At 45.9% G+C, this 25,220-nt stretch overlaps 1 protein-coding gene and 1 pseudogene across 1 annotated transcript in view; both read right to left on the bottom strand.

Moving 5' to 3' along the window:
• The window catches only part of NOX5 (NADPH oxidase 5), a 38,199-nt gene extending 21,396 nt beyond the window's left edge, over nt 1-16,803 (bottom strand). Inside the window, exons 1-7 of the mRNA XM_036325013.1 lie at nt 16,754-16,803; nt 9,931-10,054; nt 8,256-8,406; nt 4,294-4,504; nt 2,948-3,182; nt 1,534-1,687; nt 1,132-1,310 (exon numbers count right to left, since the gene is read on the bottom strand). Coding sequence (XP_036180906.1) covers nt 1,132-1,310; nt 1,534-1,687; nt 2,948-3,182; nt 4,294-4,504; nt 8,256-8,406; nt 9,931-10,054; nt 16,754-16,803 — 1,104 coding nt within the window. The remainder of the gene's footprint in view (nt 1-1,131; nt 1,311-1,533; nt 1,688-2,947; nt 3,183-4,293; nt 4,505-8,255; nt 8,407-9,930; nt 10,055-16,753) is intronic.
• A 4,490-nt stretch (nt 16,804-21,293) lies between these two features.
• Nucleotides 21,294-21,752, bottom strand: LOC118664648 (annotated as a pseudogene).
• Nucleotides 21,753-25,220: the final 3,468 nt, after the last annotated feature.

The following is a 25,220-nucleotide window of genomic DNA, read 5'->3' as shown; positions in this document are numbered from 1 at the left end:
TCTTTGTTCTGGGGGCTTGGCCCACGGAGCCTGTAAGGGAAGTTTCCTGGTGCCAGCAGGCAAACATCTGAAACATCCTCCTGGGGGTGCTCTGGGCAGAGTGGAGCACCCCCAAAGGCCTCGTAGCACCGATGTCCCATCACACGGACCCTCTCTCCAGGGAAAGAAAGGCAAGACAACAATGGTTTTCTGGGAACGGAAAAGAAAAAGGCTGAGGACTGAGTTTTAATACGCACTCTGCTACTCTCATGGGACATCGGCTTAGTACATGACATTTCTGAGCTTTAGATTCCTCATTGTTAAATGAGGATGCTGATTCCTACTTCAAAGGGCTGTTGCTGGCCCAGAGTAGGTGCTCTGTATGCGTCTATTTCTGATGTGATCAGGTCAGTCCAGGGACAGCCAGTGTCTCCAAACTAAATCCTCTGTGACCTCCTGTGTCTTCAGGAGGTTAGAGAGAGGGAAGCAAAGATAAAACTAACATTTTGGAGCACTTCTGTTCCAGGTAGGTAGTTACTGGCTTCACATACATTATCTCATTTAATTACTAAAATAACATCAAAAGTAGAAGATTATAGCTTTATTTTGCAGATGAGGAAGCTGAGTGACCTGTAAATCGAGGGGTGGGGATTAGAACCCTGGGGGCCTGTGTTCCTTCACCTCCCTATGCCATCTTGAGCCCAGTTTAATCAAACTAGGGGATGAGCCAGAGAAAAGGCAGAATCTTCTAGAGCAGTGGTTCTCAACCTTGGCTGCACATTAGAATCACCTGGGAATCTTTTTAAAATCCTGATTTCTGGGCCTCATCATCCGGAAATTCTGTTTCTTTGTGACCCCACCCCATAACAAAGAAACAGAATTGCCGGAGTATGAGGCCCAGAAATCAGGATTTTAAAAAGATTCCCAGGTGATTCTAATGTGCAGCCAAGATTGAGAACCACTGTTCTAGAGCAAAACACTTGCACTTGGCAGACATTAACAACAGCCCAATGGCAGAACCCAAATCACATGCACATAATATGCATACTAGCCTGGGACCTTCATGGGCTCTGGGAGTACATTAGAGGGGGCACGGCATGAAATGAGATGGGAGCCCAGCCTGGGAGAGGCAAAGGGGCAAGGGCTGGGCACCTCAAAGTGGCCACTCCTGCGGATGCAGGAGCTGGAGCAGGCGAACATGAGGAGCAGCAGCAAGAGGAGAGCCACGCCGGTCGGGGAGGCCAAGCCATGGACCCAGCCAATGCCAGGCCTCGTGGTGAGCAGCAGTTCCCAAAACTGGAAGGGGCTGGACTCAGACTGGGCCTGGAGCACTGGAGACAAACACAAGAAAAGCTCTTCCCACTCCACTTTCCTTTGTGGTCCCCATTTTTCCCCACCAGATCCCCATGAGGGCGGGGACTTTTGTCCAGAGTGCTGGCTTATCGGGGGCACCACTTCTCCACTCATTAGGCAGGCAGGACACACAGGGACTGGATAACTGAGTGGTTGTGAAAGGCTCAGGTCCCACCATCCCCCCTGCCCCAGGCCACTCACCAAAGTTCACAACGTGGGCCACAGTGTGCACAAGGGAGAGCCCGGCCACCACATAGCCCATAAGCTGGTGAAACTGTATGTTCTGGTCCAGGGGCAGGACCTGAGCCAGCCACGTGGCCCGCAGCCACGTGAGGCAGCGCCTAAGCATCAGCACCTGCAGGACAAAGGGGCCGAGATCCCCACCTGACTCTCGCTCTGCCCTGTCCATCCTTCCCCAGCAGCGGTCTCTCTGCCTCCCTCTGAGCTAGCTATGCTTCCTGAAGGGCCCCATCGCCACCTCCACCCCCAAGCTTTCGCTGCTCTCCTGCGTCCACAGCCGGGGTCTCCGAAGTAGGGTCTCCGGAATGGGGGTGGGAAGAGAAAATGTTATAGAATGCCTGCTGGTATTGCTTCTATCTAAACACACGAGAAGCACTAACACTTAATACCTGGATTGTCACGATGCCCTATTTATCCTGTTATGTTAGATGGGCACACGTCACATGTGGTTCTTGAGGTGTCCTGGGAAAGACCTGGCTTTCCGAGGGGCACCTGACGGGGCTCCCTCACTTGCTCATTTGCTTTCAATGCAATTACCGGACACAGATATGTGGACTTGCAGATTACATTGTCCGGTTTTAACGTAAACTAACCACGCCTCACAGAAGTGGCAAGTAGCTTAAAAAGATTCACAGCAAAGAAAGTGAAGATTGAAAACAGTGTTCATAATGCAATAGCTGAGAAAATAAGCCATGTGCCTCCCACTCCTGGAATGAACTCTTTGTAGGCAGTTATGAGGTTAAAAATACAAGCCACTCTTAAGAAGCTGATATGATCAAGAAGAGTGTTTGAACTAGAGATGTACATCCCTGACCATTAAAAACGAACCTTGCCTTACAGCTATATTGTGGTATAAGTCGATTGGCTAATGATAATAGGGCATGCATATAATTATAAGTAAATACACATGTATTGGGCTGTTGGAAGGGTCTTCTGTTTTGTTTTAATGGTAGGAGTAGGCAAAAATGCTTGGTGACCAAATTCCCTGGCCCAGAGGGTTCATTACATCGACTCCTTAGCCTGGCAAGCAAGGCCTCTTGAACGGTTCTCTCTGGTGGGAGCCCTGCCCAGGAGCCAGTCCCACCTCCTCCAGATCCACTATAGTTTTGTTGTGCCCATCCAATGGAAAATGCTTAGCACCCTGATGGGTACCCAGTAAAGGGCACAAAAATGCCAGCTATGTTATTTATGTGCTGTGTGACTATGGACAAGTCCCTGCCCCTCTCTGGGCTTCAGGCTCCACCACTGAGTAATGACCCTGATTTCAAAGGTGCCATCCTGCCCTGGCACTCTATGTCCACCGTGTGGGTTGTCTATGAGGAGCCTACATCGGTGCCCCTGCCCGCTTCCCTGCATTGTACCCTCGGATTCCTACCGCGATGAAGCTGCAGTCGAAGTTGAGGCACTGGCCGCAGCCCTTGGCCACCATGATGCTGATGCCGAGGGCCCGGTGTGCACTAGCTGCCAGGGCAAAGAGCAGCACATGGAGGCCCGCGTAGGCGGCCAGGCAGAGTAGCTGGCTGCGGTGATTGTGCCAGTAGGCCGAGGTCAGTGGGCGAGGACGGGGTGGGTGCTGTTTGGTGGCAGGGGGCTTCAGCCAGTGGGCAGCACTGCAAGAGAGGGGCTCCACTCAGAAGGACGAAGTCGTGCAGGCTGGGGAGGGAGGAATCCACCGGGGTTGTGATGGGGACCCCGGGTTCTGAACCTAGAGACCCCACTCCCGCTGCAGCCCACCTACTCTCTGGAGCCTGGCGACAAGCAAGCTTCCTTTTACTGTAAGAAACACAGGCGACTGCTTTGGGACACACAGCAAGGTGGAGCTGGGATGGAGCTTCGCTCTGTCTGATGCCACATCTGTGACTATGTTTATTATCTCTCCTTACTTCCCAATTGAAAAAAAGAAAACCCAGCAATTGAAAAGGATGGAAGACTCTGAGATGTGCTGTAGTAAATAACCCACAAAAAAGTTAATACACAAAAAGAATAAACTAAAAACGGGCACAATTTATTCAGAGCTTGGGACCAACTTGGGTCTACACCAGACGTATATTATTTCTTCACAGACCTTATTACATTTCTGCTTCTCTACTTTATGTGTTTATTAGTATACATGACGTTCTCTCCCTCTGGGATGCAGCCCAGCAGGGCACTGCCTTTTCCCAGAACAGTGTCTGGTACATAGTAGCTGTTCAACCAAGTTGAATACCTGACTGCCTTTGCTAATCACTTGTGTGGTCCTAGGCATGTTACTTCAGGTGAAATACCTTTAATTTTTTTTTTTTTGTAACTTTAATCTTTTTACAACTTTAATTTCCTTTTACAAATATACCAGTGCTATAAAATGCACTGGTATATTTGTAATAATGCCCAGCACTCAGTAGGTGCTTACTTCTGTGAGTAGATTCTGAAGAGACACAGTAGAAAATGGAAGCATGACTACAGCTGTCCCCTGCGGGAAAAGTGGGCAGAACTGGGCTAAGCGAGATGGGTCGGGGCTGACCTAGGGTGGGTCGGGACTGACCTGGGATGGGGCGGGGCTGACCTGGGGCGGGGCGGGGCTGACCTGGGGCGGGGCGGGGCTGACCTGGGGTGGACGGGGCTGACCCAAGGCAGCGGAGGCGGGACTGAGGAATCGCTGGTGAGTGAGTTCAGGCCGCTCTTCGCTCCCGGAGTCTAAACCGGACACATGCAGTGCCCACGCCGGAGAAAGGCTGTGCGTACCTGATGGTCAGGTTCTCCATGACGCCGGGGAAGTGCTGCAGCTCATCTCGGAGCTCCTCAAAGGTGATGTCGCCGCTGCAGTCCTTGTCCGCAGACTCGAAGAGCGCCAGCGTCAGCTGGTCCAGCTTCTCCTCCGACAGCGAGATGGCGCTCTCCAGCAGGCAGGACTGCAGCACGGTGCGCAGCTCGTCGGCATCGATGGAGCCATTGCCTGTCCCAGGAGGGGATGACGCCAAGTCGGGGGCCCGCGCCCGGACCCCACTCTGTACCTGCAGACACCTCTGCCCTGCTCAGTCATTGCATAGAGTAGTGAACTTTTCCTGCTCGCCTACCTCAGTCTTCCTCCAACCAATTTCCTTTCGGGGTACAGGCCAGACAGTCAAAGGACATGTGTCACCTCGGCTCACAAACCCTCCATGGCTTCCTATTGCCAAGCTCAACAGAGACAAACCCCTCCCCCAGCATGGAGAAGCTTTGGCCTCGGTGCCTGCCTGGCTGAAGAATCTGCAGCCGCCTCGTTAAGTATCACTCGATGACCAAGACCAACTGTCCAGAAGATACACTCACTTGCTTAATCTATAAGAAGCTACATGCCCAGAGTCTCAATTATCCACGGGCAAACTGTGTATGAGGTGGTGGTGAGGGGGGAGTTCCCTGTTGTGCCCTAACTTGCAGCAGGCTCTGCTCAACCATGTTGTCCTGAGAGGCCACAGCATGTGGACTTACGTGAACATGAGTGGCTAAAAGTGATGTGAAAAGGAAGCCAAAACTATCAACTGAGATGAGTATTTAGAGCATTTTTTTTCCATATGTATTTTCATTCTTCAGAAACAGCAAGACCCTTGATTGCTGATTTCTTGGCCTGCTTTGGATACAGACACACATGTAGCAACAAGCTCTGTCCCTTACTATCTGAGTGATGGTGAGCTGTTTAAGACCTTTACAGTAGTGAATGCTATTTTGCTCATCTTGGAAATGGGGATAATAAATCCTCCTTTTCAGAATTAATTCTCTTCAAGGATGAGAGATAATTAACTATAAAGCACTTAACACAGTAAAAGAAGGTGGTTGCATATAAATGGAAAGTCTTATTGGCTTGGTGATCATCATTTGGGCCAAAGCCAAAGTCTGTAATCACATTACAGAGCAGAGTCTAACATATCACTCTCCAGCCGCACCTCCTGTCCTCAGCTTTCCTAGTCAAGAGCCACTGTGCAACAGGTTTCAGACTACATCCAGAGCACCAGTCCCTCCCCTGCCCCTTCACACCCGCTCCTTCACCCAGCTCTATTCTCTCCTTGGGCATTTGCAAATCCAGAGGCTATCCTCCTTCACAATTCTCATGCACACACTCTTCTTCCTCATCCCTCTGTCCTATTCCACTGACCCTAAGAATATCCCATCCCTGGGTGAATCCAACCACCTGTTTTCTTCCTTCCTGTACCAGGGCAGCTAAGTGAACATTGCTGAAGACAATCACCCGGGAAGGCAGGAATTGTTTGATCCCCAGCCATAACAAGGCCTGCAACTTGCCCACAGTCCTCTCCTGCACCTCTCGTAAGACCACGCTCCCTCTGTCTGCAAAGACCACTTCTCACCGCCGTGCCCATCCAATCAATCCCTCCCTGGCTCTCAGTGAAAACTTGGGCCACTGGAAGAGAATGCCCTCTAGCTCTTTCTGTAAAACTACAAGCCTCCTTACACCTGCTCTGCCCTCGGTCTTCCTCCCCACCTCTCTCTGCAAGAGACCTTGAGTATGATGTAGGTCTGTGTTCTTCCTGTTACAAGCCAACCTCTCCATCCTCAAGTCTTTGGAAAATCCCCAGGTATGAGCACAGCTTGGTGGTCAGAAAGCAGTCAGTAAAGAGGGCCCTGTGATGACTGGAGTGGGGTCTGAGGAAGATGCCCAGGAAGCAGCGTGGTCAACTGCCCATGGAGTGGGCAGGCCAGTCAACTTCGGAGTGGGTTCCAGGAATGAGGTCTGGCTAGATTGAGTCAGGTGGGCATGGGAGCTAGAGAAACCCCACAGGCCAGAGAACCTTGCCCAGTAGCAGATTTGTAGGTATGTTGAGCTTTACAGGCTGGAAATCTAGCCCTGTGACTACCCTGCTCAGCACTGTTTGATGGTTTCCCATTACTCATTCTACTGAGACCCCAAAACACGGCCCCCAGGGCCTGCACAGTATGACCTCACCCACCATTCCAGTCTCATTGGATGCTTCTTTCCCATTCCAGTTTCCTTTGCCCTGATGATTCCAGGCCTTCAGAAGCCCTTTAGGTTACAAAGTCACCAAATATGTAAAAACCAGGATGTTCATTTATAATGCCGCCCACAAAAAGAAGGGGGGAAGACAATTTCAATAATAGGGTTTGAATAAATAATAATAAATAACAGAGTGTATCCTATGCTAGGTACTGTTAGCTAAGTTAACTAATTTAATCCTCAGATCAACTTCATGAAATGTATTATTATTATCATTATTCTCATGTGATAGGTGAAGAAATTGAGGCATAGAGAAGTGAAGTAACTTGCTCAAGGTCAAATTATTGGTGGAGCTGAGATTTGAACCTAAGTAATCTGGCCTCAGAGTCAGAGATCTTAACTATGTACTGGGCTATGCTATATGGAACACAGGACCACATATGTACAGTGGCATATGACACAGCCACTTAAAATGATGCTATCACTACATTGAGTTACCACTTCACACTCACCAGGATGGCTATTATAAATGAAAATAAAAAATGCTGGCAAGGCTGTGAAGAAATTAGAATCCTTGTGCTAGTGGGTATGTAAAATGGTGCAACTGCTATGGATAAGAGTATGGTTCCTCAAAAAATTAAAAATAGGATTTCCTTATGATCCAGCAATTCCATCTCTGGGTATATGCCAAAAGAATTGAAATTGGAATGTCAAAGAGATATTTGTACACTCATGTTCATTGCAGCATTGTTCACAATATTTGAGAGGTAAAAACAACTCAAGAAACCATTGATGGATGAATGAATAAACAAAGTGTGGTATATACAGACAATAGAATATTGTTTAGTTTTTTTAAAAAATGAACTCTTGTCACCTAGTACATGGATAAACCTTGAAGTCATGATACTAAATGAAATAAGCCAATCACAAAAGGGCAAATATTATGTGATTCCACTTATATGAGATACCTAGAATAGTCAAATTTTTAAAGACAGAAAGTAGAATGGTGGTTGCCAAGGATGAGGGCAGGTGGAGGGAGAGGATGGGAGTTAGTGTTTAATGGGTCCAGGGTTTCAGTTGGGAAAAATTAAAAGTTCTGGAGATGGATGGTGGCGATGCTTGCCCAACTACGTGAATATACTTAATGCTGCTGAATTGTACACTTAAAATGGTTAAAGTGATAAATTTAATGTTATGCATATTTACTACAATGAAAAATGATGTTATAAAACAATATAGTCTCACATGAACCAAATGTTCATATTGTTAAATAGTGATAAAAGGTAGCATGTATAGTATAATCCTATCTATTTAAAAATGTGTGTGTGCGTGTGTGTGTGTGTGTGTGTGATCAGTTAGAAGACAGTATAGAAAAATGTTCTGGGTAATTTTTGCTTTTTTTCTTTAAACTATTTTGTACTATATCAGGCTTGTGTTATTATTGTTACAAGAAAAAAGTAACAAAGATTTTTTTTTTTCCAATCAGAGAAAAAGACAAAGGACAACTCTGGTCTCAGGTGAGTTGAATCAAGGGCATTTGTCTCCTGGGCCAGTCTCCCCTTCTCTCCACCCACAAAAAGGGACCAGACAGAACGATAGGGGAGGGGGACCCACAGAGGGAGAACCATCAGCCTCGCCTGGAGAAAACAGCCCTGTGTTGGGCACAGCACTGAGATGGGCTGATTCCCGCCCCGCCCTCCCCCTCCCCCCCCCCGCCTCCCTCCATGGAGTCCCCCTGACCCCTACAAAGAGCCCTTACCATCGATGTCATACACCTGGAAGAGGAATTTGAGTTTGTCCATGGGGTTGCCGTGGATGAGCAGGGTCAGTGCCTCTTGCAGCTCCTGCAGGGTGATGGTGCCACTTCCATCCGAGTCAAACAGGGCAAAGAACCGCTCAGCAAAGAAGGACTGTGGCCATAGAAGGGCAGAGACAGACACAAGTGTGGCAAGTGTGGCTGCAGGGCCTGGGCTTTGAATTCATTCACCGTGTGTGTGTGTGTGTGTGTGTGTGTGTGTGTGTGTGTGTGTGTGTGTGTTTGTACACCTTGGGGTGATGGGATTCAGTCAGGACCCAGTTTATATCTGCCCATGAGGCCACACCAGGGTGCAGTGTCCATGGCCCATCCTGCCTGCTGAGAGCAAGGTTGGGCTCTAGTGGACGAACTGTTTGGAGCCCTACAGCAAGGATGACCTTGTGTATGGGGCTCAGGCCCCCTTCTAGCCTCTGGGACTGGTCATTTGTGTAGGCTCTCTGCCATCACCCCCATCAGCCTTGCAGTCCAGACCTCTGGTGTCTTCTTACTTCACATAGGGAAAGGGTCAAATTAGGATCCTCCTACAGGCTCCCCTGGGTCCTCCCCATCCCCTTTGGGGTCACCACCAGGGATAAGTGAACCCAGGAAGAACTTATAGAGTAGATGTCACCTGCCTTTTCCTTTGCTTGTTTTGGCTGCCTATGGCCTACACTTAAGGATTGTTCTTAAGTGCCAATTCACTCCATCCATCCATCCATCCATCCATCCATCCATCCATCCACCCACCCACCCACCCTTCCATCCATCCATCCAAAAATCATGTCCTGCATAGCCCCTGCTTGCCAGGCCTGGTGTTAGACACTGGGAAAGACAGGTATTAAGAAGACCTGGGCTGGATCAGTGTCCCAGCTACCAGTATGCTATGCTCTGGATGCTTCCCTCAAGGCAGGGAGAGAAGCCTGCAGCGCTCCTGTTTCTGACCTAAAGAAACTATGAGTTCACATGAAGTCAGCTATGAACAGTCAAGCCTGCCTTGGCTTTATTGGTACTCTTTCCCCCCTGGATCCATTGAGTAATGCCTTATCACTCTCTACCTTCCTGAATGGCCTTTATCTTAGTACATTTTACAGCCTCCTGTTATCATGGTAATGATATTGTTAGGCAGAAAGTCTTTTTTTTCTTCCCCATAATTACAATGGACGGAGGCAGAGCATTTAGAGTTCTCTGCAGTATCCCAGGTACCAGCAAGTGAGGAACCTTCTGATCCAAAAAGGGGCATTCAAATGCTCATTGGCTCCCCCTTATCAAGGACATAGGCCATCATCTGAATGCTAGCCCAGAGGACAATTGAGGAGAAGTTGGCATTTGCAGGCTCAGTCCTGCTGTTTTCTCTGCTAGTGTCACCATTGTTTGTCAGGTATGCAGGTTGTTATGGGGATGGGCAGAGGACCCCCAAAATTGAAGGAAGACTGAGAATGATGTGGCAGTGGGAGAAGCTCATTTCTTAGAAGGAGGCTTACATCATAACATCAACTTTCCCCCACACTCTGCTCAGAAGTGAAGCCTCAAGCCCAGAGAACCCAGAGGGGACCTTTCCCTCCTTGTGAGGCACTGTGTCCTGGGAACCAGATTGTCTTCCTCTGTAAACACAGTCCCCACTTCTGGAGTGGACACTTGCCTCTTTGACATTCAGGGCTGTTTTGAATTCTTGCAGGTTGATCTCCCGGTCTTCTCCGGCAATGGTCTCAAACTGGTGTGTCACCCACTGAAGCCACTTAGCATCCTCCTTGGCACTCATGATACTGAGAGACAAAGGAGACAGGTTTATGAGTTTGGGATGGTCTTGGGCTTACAGTGGTCCCAGGACCTCTGCCTTCCTCTAACTAGGGCCATGGGCCTCCCAAGGAGTTGAATCAACTTGGGCCATGGAAGAGGATCCTCCACACAGGTGTTTCTTTATGTCTTTAAGACCCTGTCTGTTCCTTCCATCTAGCATCATTTGGCCCAGGCTTGTGTCTTTTCAGGTTCTGGAATGATAGGGCCCCAGTGAAATGAACCCTAAACTATAGGTATAAGGTTGGAGAATGGCATGCTCCCAGAGTGCTGTTAAGAGGATGACAATGACTTTCAGCTCTATACTGTCTTCCAAATACTTCCCACCCACTACTTACTTTGGTCTCTGTGACTGAAGCAGAGTAACCTCCATCTTGGGTAAAAACTGCTGTTTAAAATTTTAACCCTGCTATTCTGGCTTCTGTAAATGTTTGCTTGTTTAAATAATAGGGAAAAATAAGACTACTCCCATTCCAGAGAGGCCATAAACTATGCCCCAGGCAGAGTTGTCAGTGCTGGTGCCAGGCCAGGCCTTGAGATGTGGTCTCACGGCCCTTTCCCAGCACGCAGGACCTCTTCTTTCTCAGAAGGTCCGGAAGTCTCATTCCAAATTTAGAAAAAAAAGAATGGAAAAACATATAAATAGGAAAGACTTCCACCATATTGGGCCCCAGAATTTGAGAAGCAATATTTCCTCTGGGCCTGCTAGCACTAGCGAAATGAAAAAGACTCCAAATAAATTTGGCTTATTGATTAAGGCATCTTCTGATTTACAATATAACATGACAATCTGTTGCACTATGCCGTTTTATAAGGAGGAAATAAGCTCAGAGCAGTTGAGTAATTCAACAAAAATTATTTACAGAGTTCAAATCCAAGGCCAGAGCCTCCACCCTCTGCTTGAACACTTCTAATACAAGCCACACCAAGACTCAGACCTCAGGTTTTGACCCTCTAGGTCCAAGACTTATTCTACAATAACCCAAGGGTATCACCTGTTTAAAACCCTCAGAGGTGGGCTAGCTATGCAGTGATCTGAACAGAGGTAAAAAAGAAGGATCTCTTACTCTTTGAGATAGCATGAAGGAAACTGGGGAGTATTATGCTAAGTGAAATAAGCCAGTCAGAGCAAGATAAGTATCACATGGTCTCATTCATGTGGAATCTAATGAACACTGGGGGGTAGGGGAGGCCAGGGGATTGTCAAGGGTGGGGGAAAAAAGGGAGACATATGTAATACTCTTTGTAACACTTTAAGCAATAAAACAATTATTAAAAAAAGAGAAACATGCACACAAAAAATAAAGGCACTGCTGTAATGAGAAGAAATATATATATAGAGAGAAACATAGGCATAAAGAATTAAAATGGGCCCAGCTGGTGTGGCTCAGAGGTTGAGCATTGACCTATAAACCAGGAGGTCACAGTTCAATCCTGATCAGGGCACATGCCTGGGTTGCAGGCTTGATCCCCAGTAGGGGGCATACAGGAGGCACCAATAGATGATTCTCTCTCATCATTGATGTTTGTCTCTCTCCCTTCTTCTCTGAAATAAATAAAAATATTTTTTAAAAAAAATTAAAATGACAATAAATAAGCACCTATCTATAATAATAAAAGTGTAATATGCTAATTAGACCAGACATCCTTCCAGACGTCTTTCCAGGCGACATTCTGGACAAAGTCAGGATTACAAGGGAAGCCGGGATCTCGGGTGCCAGAGGGAAGCCGGTGCCGGCAGCCAGGGGAAGGAAGGCCTACTCTTGTATGAATTTCGTGCATCAGGCCTCTAGTTAATAATAACCTTAAATGTAAATGGATTAAATACTCCAATAAAAAAAATAGGGTAGCTAAGTGGATACAAAACAATGAGTCAATTATATGCTGTGTATAAGACCCACCTCAGAACAAAAGACTCACACAGGATGAGAGTAAAGGGATGGAAAAATTTTTCCATGCAAATGGAAATGAAAAACAGCTGGGGTAGCAATACTCATAGTTGACAAAATAGACTTCAAAATGAAGGCCATTACAAGAAACAACAAAGGTCACTACATAATACTAAAGGGATCAATCCAATAAAGGTAAACCCTGGTAAACATATATGCACAATACAGGAGCACCTAAATATATATAAAAACTTCTAGATGACTTTAAGGGAGAGATTGACAGCAATGCAGTCATAGTAGGGGACTTTAACACCCCAGTGACTTCACTGGATAGATCTTCCAGACAAAAACTTAACAAGGAAACAGAGACTCTAAATGACTCCCTGGATCAGATGGATTTAATTGACATTTATAGAACATTTCACCCCAAAGCAGCAGAATATACATTCTTCTCAAGTGCACATGGGTCATTCACAAAGATAGACCACATGTTGGGACACAAAGTCAGTCTCTACAAGTTCAAGAAGATTGAAATCATATCAAGCATCTTCTCAGATCACAATGGAATAATTTAGAAATCAACTACAGGTAAAAACACTGAAAAACATTCAAACACATGGAGGCTAAATAGCATGTTACTAAACAATGAATGGGTTACCAGTGAGAATAAGAAATAAATAAAAAACTTCCTGGAAACAAATGAAAATGAACACACAACAACCCAAAATCTATTAGACACAGTAAACGCAGTCCTGAGAGGGAAGATCATAGAACTAAGGCCTATCTCAAAAAATAAGAAAAATTAATAATAAACGATTTAACCCTACAACTTAAAGAATTAGAAAGAGAACAATAAGAAAAGCCCAGAGTAAGTATAAGGAAGGAAATAATAAATTAATGACAGAAATTAATGACAAAGAGGCTAAAAAACATACCAAAATAATCAATGAAATAAAGAGCTGGTTCTTTGAAAAGATAAACAAGATTGATAAACCTTTAGCCAGATTCATCAAGAAACAAAGAGGAGGATTCAAATAAAATCAGAAATGAAAGCGGTAAAGTAACACCTGACACCACAGAAATACAAAGGATTATAAGAAAATACTATGCCAGTAAGCTGGACAATGTGGATGAAATGGACAAATTCCTAAAAAAATACTATCTCCCAAAACTGAATCAGGAAGAATCAGAAAACCTGAATAGGCCAATAACAACTGATGAAATACAAGCAGTAATTAAAAAACCAAAAAACTCCCAGCAAACAAAAGCCCTGGTCTGGACTTCTTCACAGGGGAGTTTTGCCAAACCTTCAAAGAACAATTAACACCTATCTTCCTTAAACTATTCCAAAAAATCCAAGAGGAAGGAACACTTCCAAGCTCTTTTTATGAGGCCAGCATTATTCTAATTCCAAAACCAGATAAAGACACTTTAAAGAAAGAGAATTACAGGCCAATATCCCTAATGAACATAGATGCTAAAATCCTCAACAAAATATTAGCAAATCAGATCCAGCAATATATTAAAAAGATCATGCACCATGATCAAGTGGGATTTATTCCAGGGATGAAAGGCTGATACAATATTTGCAAAACAATAAACATGATGCATCACATAAACAAATTGAAAGACAAAAATCACATAATCATATCAATAGACACAGAAAAAGCATTCTACAAAATCTAACACCCATTTTTTATTTTTTTTTTAAAAACACAAACTCCTAGCAAAGTGAGAATAGAGGGATCATATCTCAACAGAATAAAGTCCATATATGACAAACCTACAGCCAACATCATATTCAATGGGCAAAAGCTAAAACCATTTCCCCTAAGAGCAAGAACAAGACAGGGATGCCCACTTTCACCACTCTTAATCAACATAGTACTGAAAGTCCTAACCACAGAGATCAGTCAAGAAAAAAATAAAAGGCATCCAAATTGGAAAGGAGGAAGTAAAACTCTCATTATTTGCAGATGATATGTTATAGTACATAGAAAACCCTAAAGACTCCACCAAAAAAACTACTAGATTTAATAAAGGAATTCAGCACATGTAGCAGGATACAAACTCAACACCCAGAAATCAAAGGCATTTTTATACACCAATAATGAATGGTCAGAAAGATAAACTAAACAAATAATTGCATTTACAAAAAAATTAAGATACTTAGGAATAAACTCAACCAAAGAGGTAAAAGACTTGTACTTGGAAAACTACAAATTGGTTCTTTGAAAAGACTAAATAGAAAATCATGATTAAAGAAAGAAAGTGAAACAAACAAAACAAAAACATTATCATTAACAAAGACAATAGAACTCAAGAAAAAGTAGGGCTACAGAAATATAAGAGTATCAAGTGCAAATGTTGGTGAATTTAGAGAAATGAATTAATCTCAAGAAGTAACAACCTGAACTTACCAATAATCATTTAAGAAATTAGAAAGGCAGCTAAATGCCAATCACTTAAAATAATGTTAGACCTACCTTGTTTTTATAACTGAGTTCAATCTAATCTTCAAAGAATAAGTCCAATATCAAACTATCTCAGACTATCCTATCTAATAAAGAAATAAAGAGGGAATATGCTAATTGACCCTCACGCCATTGCAAAAGATGGGGGTGCCCACAGCCAATAAGGAGGGAATATGCTAATTGACTGCCACGCCTTCAAAGATGGCAGCGCCCACAGCCACAAGATGGTGACGCCCAGTCCCCTCAGCCCTGCCAGGGTGGCAGGCATGCGGCAAGGCCAGGCCTGCCCCTAGACGGGCCTGGCTTTGCCGTGCACCTGCCTCCAGAGTCCCCCAGTCCCCTCAGTCCCCCAGCAGCCCAGGGCCAGCCTGAGGCGCAGGCAAGCCTCAGATGGTGGCTGCCCAGTCGCTCGGAGCTGGCCCAAGGCACAGGCAAGCCTTGGCTGTCAGCTGCCCAGCCACCTAGGGCCACCCAAGGCTTGTGCTGCTGGCAGTGGCAGCAGCAGAGGTCTGATGGAGGCATCGCCTTCCCCTGATTGCCGGGTTGCCTCCCACCCCTGAGGGCTCTCAGACTGTGAGAGGGGGCAGACCAGACTGAGGGACCCCCACTCCAGTGCATGAATTTCATGCACTGGGCCTCTAGTCCTATATAATAAAAGGCAAATAGACCAAATGGCAGAAAAATTGAACAACCAATCAAAGCGTAATTGCTAATGATATGCTAAGGCTGCTTAACAGCTCACTATGATGTGCACTGACCACCAGGGGCAGGCAGTCAACTGATCGACTAGTCACTATGAAGTGCACTACCAGGGAGCAGATGCTCTGACTGGTAGAAGCATCTGGGGTCTGGCTGATTGGGACTGAGCGAGATGGGCCAGACATGCCCTGGAGCCCTCCTGTGGTTTCTCATGGGACTGATTGGGAGCAAGCCCTCGGCAGGCACAATGGGGCTGGGATGAGCGGGAACAGCAGGTAGGAGCTGCAGGTGACATTGGAATGAGGGTTTTGGCCTGATCCCTGCAGGCCACCCAGAGGGACGCCACCCGTGCATGAATTCGTGCACTGGGCCTCTAGTAGAAAATAATAGTAAGATTTCCAACTTATTTTGCAAAGCTAGTGTACAAAAGAAATTCTAGACAAATTTAACTTATAGAGATGCAAAACTCAAACTAAAATATAACCAACCTAAATCCTGAACTCTAATTTAAAATTAGTAATCCACCGTCATCAGGAAAGGCTTACTCCAGTAAAATAAGGATACTGAGCGACTATTAGGAAATCTCTCCACAGCCTCTGCAGCAGAGCAGTGGTCTGCTAGAGAATAGTGGTCCCACCACCCCTGCCCCCCCCCAAAAAAAAAGTAAAAAAAGAAAAGAAAACAATAACCAAGAATAGTTACTCCCAAACTGCCTGATGTGTGCTTGTCAGAAACAGGGGAAGTTTGCTAAAATGCAACTTTGGGGTGGGACCCAAGAATCTCCACATTTAACCAACACCCTGGACCCGCAGTACTGGGCCACACCTGCAGAAACGAACCGCTGCCCTGAGGGTTCATCAGTTCTCACTCTTTCTTGACCTCGCAAGGCCTCACAGGAAGACATTCCAGAAAGCAGAGAGAACCCTGGAAATATCACTGCGTAAAAGTGCTAATTAACGCAGGAGGGTGGAGGTGGCGTATCTCGGGTTCACCTCCCTCGTCTCAGAAATGTGTCAGCCTGCAGAATGAGAAAGGTAACTCTGGGAAAGGGACGGAGAAGAGTCTGAAACAGCTGGTGAGGCGGGCGAGGGCAACACGGACGGAGACGAAGTCCTGACAAGAGCTGGTGCTCTTCAGAGTCCAGACCTCCAGGGAATAACATGTTCACAGAGTCCAGAACTGTCCCCAGGAGACCAGGATTACAGGTCCAGCCTGGCTTCACACCAACTGAGTTGCTCACCCACTGCACTCTAGATTCCCCATTTATAAAATGTGACAAGCATCCCTCCAACTAAGGACTGCCCTGAGGACCAAATGAGATGCTATTCAGGAAAGTTCAACTGGCAAGCACTATATAAAGGCTAGCTCTTGTTATTAGTCTGCCTTGGCCAATTCCTTATTTTACAGATGAAAAAAACAGGCCCAGAAGAGACTGGTGACTTACCCAAGATCGCACAGTTTGGTAGTAACCTGGCAAGAGCAGAGCTCGGGTTTCCGGACGTCTGTCCCAGGCGGACACAGTCACTCTTTGTAGATGCCCCCAAAGGCCAAGAACCCTTGCTTTCCCTTGTCCCTGACATGGAAAGCTTGACAAAGAGCCACTCACCTTCTGCAGCCTTCAGGGTCTGGCTGGGCTGGGTCTCCTGGCATGCTCATTCTTTCTCCTGTCTTCTAGAGAACACAGGTCCCAGAGCAGCTGCTGTCCATACAGCAGCCTGGGTGTTGGATCCCACGACTCACCTCTCCCCCAACTCCTCCTTTTCCTGACTTCCTAAATAGTTGGCCACACCCATAGCTCCTCTGTCATTCATGTGATGGCTAGTGGCTGGCTTGGTCCAGAGAAATTCCAACAGTGAAGGCCGATGCAGAGGTGGGGCAAGACATTCACTGGGAAAAATTTTGGCTATCTTTCTCCTGGTCCAATATCTTCCACTTTCCCTCCCTCAAGGAGAGTGTACAGATGTGAGAACTAGAAACATACCATGGAAAAAATCACCCACAACTCAAGGCAGGCCCTACTCGGTGCCAGGAGGAAATGAAGAGCATCTTGTTTTTCTCCCACAAGGGTTTGCACTGTGATGACAGCATGTTAGGAGTTCGGACTCATGATCTGAGTTTAAGTTTGCCTTGTCTTAGAATCAGGATTGGAAAGCCCTTCAAGGTCATAGACTTCAACCAATCCCTTTTTCACTTCCATCTCTCTTCCAGCCTTCCCCAAGCACACCTGTGGTCACTGGTCCTGACATGCATGCCTCCAGTCATAGAGTGCTCCCTGGCTTGAGAAGCAACAATGTGTTTGTGTGGGGATGGAGGGGGGAGGAGAGGGGCGGGGGAAAGGCTACTTTGACTGTTCAAATATTCTTCCTCATACTAGAGTAAAGACAGAAATAGAAAAAAATTCTATTAAACACTTTCAGAAATGAAGTGTAGTAAATGGAAAATTCTTTTGAAAAACAATTGAGCCAAGCGGTAAATATGAATTATGCTTTCAAGTTACGGCCAATTAAGGGAGAAAAGGAAGAATGAGAAAAGGTGAAAGAGTTGCCAGTATATCATTGTCATTGTAATATTATGTGCTCCTCTCTGGCTCCCCCACTGGACTATGAGCAAGGTCTGTGCCTTGTTAATGTAGAATCCCAGGAAACGAGCACTGTGCTCAGCACATAGTGGGCACTCCAAGTGCATGTGTGGAATGAATAAACCAGCCGCCATTCAACTAATACTTACGAAATACTTACCATGTGCAGGTCCTGTCTGAGTACACAAAGATGAGCAAAATAATCCAACACGACAGAGGAGGATACAGAGTGTGCCAAAAAGAGAGAAATAGCACTTTCCAGTGGAAGTGACTGATCTGAAATGAGTTTTAGAGTGTGAATAGGAGTTTGCCAGGTGGAAAAGGGAGAGAAAATTCTGAGCAGCTGGAAGACAAAGGTGTGAAGTTGCGAGTGCATTCTGTGTTTAGGGAACTCGAAGCAGTTCAGGTATAACTAAATCCTATGGGAAGGGACAAGCTTGCAAGCAGAACTGGAGCGGGAAGCAGCAGTCAGATCATGAAGGGTCTGGAATGAGGCAAGTTAAAGAACTAGGATTCTCTCTGGGAGCTGGTGAAGCAGTAAAAATGTTAAGCAATGGCCTTGGCATGTGTTGCTCAGTTGGTTGGGCATCGTCCTGTGCACTGAAAGGTTGCAGATTCAATTCCCTCTTGGGGCACATGCCCAGATTGTGGACTCCATCCCCAGTAGGGGGCATGCAGGAGGCAGGTAGGGGGCATGCAGGAGGTAGCTGATTGATGTTTTCCTCTCTCTCTCTGCTTTCCTCTTTCAAAAAAATCAGTTAAAAGGTTTTGTTTTTTGGTGGTGATGGTGGTGGTGGTGGTGGTGATGGTGGTGGTGGTGGTGGTGATGGTGTGTGTGTGTGTGTGTGTGTGTGTGTGTGTGTGTGTGTGTGTGTGTGTTTTAGCCCTAGCTGGTTTGGCTCAGTGGATAGAGTCTCAGCCTGAGGACTGAAGAGTCCTGGGTTTGATTCTGCACCAGGGCACATGCCTGGGTTGCGGGCTTGATCCTCAGTGTGGGGCATGTAGGAGGCAGCCGATCAATGATTCTCTCTTAGCATTGATGTTTCTATCTCTCTCTACCTTTTCCTTCCTCTCTGAAATCAATGAAACTATATTTTTTAGAAAATCTTTTTTTTTAATGTTAAGCAATGGAGCAACATGATCAGATGCTTGCCGAAGTTCAGACAGATAAAAAACTACTTCATATCCTAGTATCTGGACAAAATGCAAGTTTTTAAAAGGAAGATGTTAAATATTGTGAAAAATTATTTTATTTTTATTTTTAAATTTATTTCAGAGAGAAAGGAGAGGGGGGCAAGATAGAAACATCAATGATGAGAATCATTGATTGGCTGCCTCCTGCACACCCCACACTGGGGATCAAGCCCAAAACCTGGGGATGTGCCCTGACAGGGAATCTAATTGTATCCTGCTGGGTCATAGGTTGGCGCTCAATCACTGAGCCATGGTGGCCGAGCTGAAAGTTTATTTTTAAAAGCATCTTTTAACAAACACACTGAAAGGACAGAAGTTTCTCCCCAATAACATTTTTATATGGTTACAAAAATTATAAACATTAATTATAAAAAATTAGAAAAATACCTAAAAACACAAAAGGAGATTTTTAAAATTCCACCCACCCAGATAAAATCACCGCTGAAACTGAGTGTTTCTCTGTAGTTACAGGCAGAAGGTAACACGGTATAGAATGCAGAGTGGGGCTGTGTCTGATGAACTCATTCACAAGAGCTGCTTTGCTTGTAGCAAGGGAGCCAGTGAAGAGAACGGTGTAAGTGGAGAGTTCGGAGTGGCCCCTGAGAGGAAGGAAAGCATGGTTCTATTCTTCAGCCTGCCCTTGACCTCTGATCTGAGGTCTCTGAAGAGAGAAGGAGTTGTCAATCAATTTTGACCAAGAACTCAAGGCAAACAAAAGCTTTGGGGGGGGGTCTTAGGAATTGCAATTGGGTGACACAGATTTGTTCCAGCTGTGTTCCAAGGAGGAAAGAGAGACGGAATGTATAAAGACAGAAAAAGGGGGACTCCCAAAGGGAGAGTTATACAAGTTGTTTTGAAAGAGCTGTGATTAGTGTTGGCAAGCTCACTTACTCTGTACTATATATGACTGATGGCTTATGACTATTGCTAGGTGAAAATTTTATTTGTCAGTAGAGAGTTCAGTGACGCAGAGCCAGTTCCAGGAATTGTATCAGGATGTAGCCATTTATAATTTATCTCAGTTCCCTATGGAGGGTGTGAACTCAGCTTCCTAGAGGCCTCTCAATTCCATTCTAGATTGTTCTCTTGACAATATTACTCCCATTTTGCTGTTTCTCTCACAGGTTGCTCTCCCTCTTTTGCAGGGAATTCAGATGGCTGGTACTGTTTGGACTCTGTGGTCTTGCATATTTGGAGGCCCAGGAGATCAACCCTGTACTAGGAAGTACTTTCCAAAAAGACACCAGCTACAGAGAGTGGGAAGAGAGCTGTTGTACTTTCAATATAGCCAGATTGTGTCCCAAAAATCTTGAACCAATTTTCACCCTCCCCCTTGTTTGAAGAGAATGCCTGTTTCACCAAACACTATGAATACTTATTATCTCTTATTTGTCAACTAGACACACACACACAAAAAGAGGGATATCTTGCAGATTTTATTTGCCTTTCTTGATTAGAAGCATCATTGTCAAAGGAAAAATCATGAAAGCATCTTTTCCTCATTTCTTGGGTGAAATGGAGCATATTTTCTACACTGATGATACAGAGCATCTTTTAGATAGCCATGCTCCCAATAGGTTGATTTTTAAAATAAAGTACTTTTATTTTTTGGTCAATGGCATTACATATTTTGCTCGAGTCCTATCTCAGATTATTCTTTTATTCTTAGGCCTCATTTTAAGTACCAAGTCTGTAGCTCATGGGTTTTCCCTGTTTTCTGTAGGTGTAGATACTATGGTAGAATGAGCCAGGAAAAGCAACTGAGGTGTGGACAAAGGCAGGGGAGACGATGGGTCACCTGCCTGTGCTCCTGCATGTGGCTGCCCATCACCTGTGCCCTGGAGCCCCCTCATCCCCTGACCCACTCAAAGATTGTGACCAGCAATTATCTCCTTGCTTTCTGCATCATTTCCCCCTTCTCTGCTCAATCATTCTTCCTCCAGTTATTGACCAATTTCTTCTGAAGAGTAAAATTCCCTGAAGAAGTTACCTATACTCAGTCTCTACTTATTCATTTCTCTTTCTGTGTGGGAGGAACCTACTCCAATCAGACTCTATGCCCTTAAGAAACCCTTCTCAATGAGATTACCACTAACCTCCTCATGGCCAACTCCAGTGGTCATTCTCAGTCCTCAGCGGCATTGGTCAAAGGTGAGAACTCTTTCCTTCTCAATCCTCTGTATTTGATTTCCAGAATCCTGCCCTGTCCTGGTTTCCTTTCTAACTCACTGACTCCTTCTCAGTGTCCTGCCTCATTGATGCAGCCTGCTGTCCTTTTATCTGACCTTTGAAAGTTGGGCTCAGTCTTCAGACCTCTAGTTTTTTTTTTTTAGTCTAAAATTTTTATATTTAGAATTAGCCAGCTGGACTTAATTTAGATGATCCCAATTTTGTTAGCAACATCCAAAGCATCATAGTCAGGAACCAGTCAAAATATGCCTTCTTCTCGCCATCAGGCCTGATCAGGGTATTGACTTTGGCCACATCAATGTCATAGAGCTTCTTCATGGCCTGTTTGATCTGGTGCTTGTTGGCCTTGACATCCACAATGAACACCAGTGGTTTGTTGTCCTCTGTCTTCTTCATGGCTGACTTGGTCAGTGGTCAGGGGAACTCAATGATGGCCCAGTGGTCAAGCTTGTTTCTCCTGGGGGCACTCTTCTGAGGATATTTGGAAGGTGGGTGATGTGCAGATCTTCGTTTTTGTGTGGCTGTGGACGCCTTTCAACACTGCTTTCTTTGCCTTCAAAGCCTTTGCTTTGGCTTTGGCTTTGGGAGGGAGAGGAACTTCCTTCTTCACTTTCAGTGCCATCTTTGTGAAAAAAGGCCTCATTTTCCTCCCCCTCCCCCATCTAGATTAACTCCCTCAATTAGCTAATTTAGCTTCATGGTTTTCAAGAGCATCAACAAGAACATGACTCCTACCCCAAGCTACTGATCCTCGTTACCCTGCTCTCCTCTCTTCTTTCCAGACATATATCATCTTCTCACATGCTATATCACATGCTTCTTTATTATGTTTATTGTTTTATATCTGCCTTCCCCCCCCCCACACACACACACACTAGAATGTCAGCACCATGAAGGTAGGCACTTGTGTCTGTTTTGTTTGCAAATTAATCTCAAGAGACTAGAAGAGTGCCCAGACCATAATAGTCACACAATCAATATGTAGTAAATGGCTGAAGTGGGCTGGCTACATTAGCATCCCATAAGCCAGTGGTTCTCAACCTTCCTAATGCCGCGACCTTTTAATACAGTTCCTCATGTTGTGGTGACCCCCAACCATAAAATTATTTTCGTTGTTAGTTCATAACTGTAATTTTGCTACTGTTATGAATCGTAATGTAAATATCTGATATGCAGGATGTATTTTCATTGTTCGCGACCCACAGGTTGAGAACCGCTGCAGAGGAAACTCTGTACTCCAGTCACCAATTCACAAGGTCCGACTTCTGTTCTAAGGGGTATCAGCAGGAAGAGAGGACCAATCAGCTCCAGGCATTAGTCAGGAAGGGTGGCCTCTACGCCCAGCCTAACTCACTGCATGGCCTGGGAAAGTCACCTCCTCTCTCCAGGACCCAGTCCCTCGCCTGCTCAGTGAAGATTCTGTGTCCGAGCAAACAGGGACAGATATTTTTAAAGCCAATGAGCTGGCCTTCTCCACACTATGCAACTCATGTCTAGGAGAGAGGCTCACAAGGAGCTGTTTACAGGCCACTTGCTGAGGATAACTTTCCCCCTGGAGGCCTATCCAACAGTTTGGTATCCCTGGGGTCAAGAAAAATAAGCAGGCCCTGGCTGGAGTGTCGACCCTCGCACTGAAGGGTCTCGGGTTCAATTCCCAGTCAAAGGCATGTATCTGGGTTGCAGGTTTGATCCCCTGCCTGGTCCGGGCATGTGCAGTAGGCAACCAAACGATGTGTCTCTCTCGCATTGATGTTTCTCTCTCTCACTGTTTTTCTCTTTCTTACTCCCTTTTACTCTCTCTAAAACCAATGGGAAAAATATTCTTGGGTGAGATTAACAAAAATAGAAGAAGGAGGAGGAGGAGGAGGAGGAGAAGAAGAAAAAGAAGAAAGAAGAAAGAAGAAAGAAAGAAGAAGAAAAATAAGCAGGCAGGCTGGAGATGGGGGTCAGTGAGGGGAAAAAGGAGACATATGTAAAACTTTCAGCAATAAAAAATTATATATATATATATATATATATATATATATATATATATATATATATATAAAAGAAGAAGAAACAAAATAAGCAGAGCCCTGATGTGACTACAGTTGATTCTAATGAGATGAAATACTGTTATTCCCCACCCCTCTGGGTTGAAATGAACTCCTCATGAAAACAGGGCAGTTAAGGTCACCTAACATCATTCCAAGTCCCATTAGTATTCTGACTGATACATAAAATATCAGAGGACATGAAGTTTCACCGGTTTTTTGTATCTCCTACTTAAGCCCCGGAAGGTTGGGGCCCGTCTTCCTCCTCCTACATTTCCTTTGGGGCTCGGCCCACCAGTGGGTGCTACTCCACCAGTGGGTGCTGAGTTGGTCCTCATCGGTTTCCTGGGTCCTGAGTCACTGTCCCTTGGCTGGAGAAAAGCGTGGAGAGCAAACACTGTGCCTGCCTCCAGGAGCAGGTTTCTCTGGGAGCTGTGGGGTCAAGGTGAGCATCAGCATTTGCAAACCTCTCTGTCAAGATGCTTCCGCAGACACATCCCAGGAACTCCCAACCGGAGCCGACAGGATGGACTTCTGAGCCTCTGTTTATCAGACTCTCTGAGCCGAGCTAGTCCTGCCCAGGCTCCCTTTTCTCTGTTGGAGAGCTTGAGCGTGCCTTGCTCATTTCCAACACCGAGACTGCACGGATGGAGTCTGCCTCCGCCTTGACCTGCAGTGCCTTTCTGCTGTCCCCAGAGTCACACTGTGTTCCTACAGCCCTTACTGTCTACACACAAATTTGGCCTGAACACATGCTGTCTTGCAACACCTTGTACTTTTGCTCTGTATGGTAACCTGGTCCTTCAGTTATTAACCTTTGTGTGTGCCTTTCTCCTCAACTAGCCTGTTGGCTCTAGATGGCAGGAACCATCTCCACTCATCCCCTATTTCCTTCTTTCCTTTCCTTCCTTCCTTCCTTCCTTCCTTCCTTCCTTCCTTCCTTCCTTCCTTCCTTCCTTCCTTCCTTCCTTCCAGAAACATTCAATGCCATTCAAGAGATAAATTAATGATCAAGGGCGGCATCGTTCCTGCTCTCATGGAGTTCACATTCTGTAGGTACCCCCACAGAACTGGGTAAAACTCAACTGTGACCAGCAGGCAAGAGTTTGCAGTGACAGCCTCTGACCAGCAAGTTGCAGCAGCATGTGTCCCTTTGATCTGATCAAAGCTGAGTGAGGACCATTTTTAAGTAGAAAAGCAGGAAAGACCACAGAGACAGGGCCTGTGTGGGGCAGCTTGTGGATGACAAGGCTAAATAAGAATTCCTTCTGGGCCTGCCCCTGGGATGTATTGGGAGCCCCACCCATAAAAGGGTTGGAACCCTTTAGGCCCTGTAGAGGCCTGCAGCTTACTAGGGGAACCTTTCATGGCACAGATGGGGAAACGGAGGCATCCAGAGGGTTGTGGTTGTTCTGGTACTGGACTCCTAGCACAGTGCTCTTGTCTAGCACCCCACTGAGGTATGATTTCCTGCAAAAGGGAAAGACTTGTTTTCCCACTTAGCTGTCGGGAGCAACTCTGGTACACGGGCACATACACATGGAAAAGAGCGAGGCTTTGGCTGGGGTGGGGAAAGTTCACAACTTCAAATATTTTACAATCGTTTGGAAAACACTCGTGCTCTGGCTCTGAGCATCACCTCTGCACCCACACTGGGCCAGATGCAGGAGGGGGAGGACTTACACAGGGTCCTATGCTCAAGGAACTCACGTGAGACAGTGAGCTGTTTGGCAAGTGTGACCAGAAGGCCCCATGATGGGAGTGGGGCCAGCGAGCGAGTGAGAAGGGCTGGCCCTGAATGGACTGCTGACCCTCGCTAAGCCTGAGCTCCATGTAGGATGGGAGCCACGTCTGTCCTGCCTACCAGGCCACACAGCTGCGAGGATTCGGTGAAATACTAGAGGAGAAAATAGCTGGCCCAGAACTGACACTCAGTTCACTTTCACTCATTCCGAAGGTTGTTCTGATTATTCTCAACCACATTCTTTGCTTCCCAAGTTCCAGAAAGAGAACCCTGGTTAGTCCTATTGAAGCAGAAATAACTGAGTGCACATGACCCTGACTGCCCACACAGGGGC

The sequence above is a fragment of the Myotis myotis genome, unplaced genomic scaffold, assembly GCF_014108235.1.
Source record: "Myotis myotis isolate mMyoMyo1 unplaced genomic scaffold, mMyoMyo1.p scaffold_m19_p_1, whole genome shotgun sequence".
In the NCBI taxonomy this organism is placed as follows: domain Eukaryota; kingdom Metazoa; phylum Chordata; class Mammalia; order Chiroptera; family Vespertilionidae; genus Myotis; species Myotis myotis.
The sequence above is the reverse complement of the archived record's forward strand: the minus strand, read 5'-3'. Positions and strand labels throughout refer to the sequence as shown.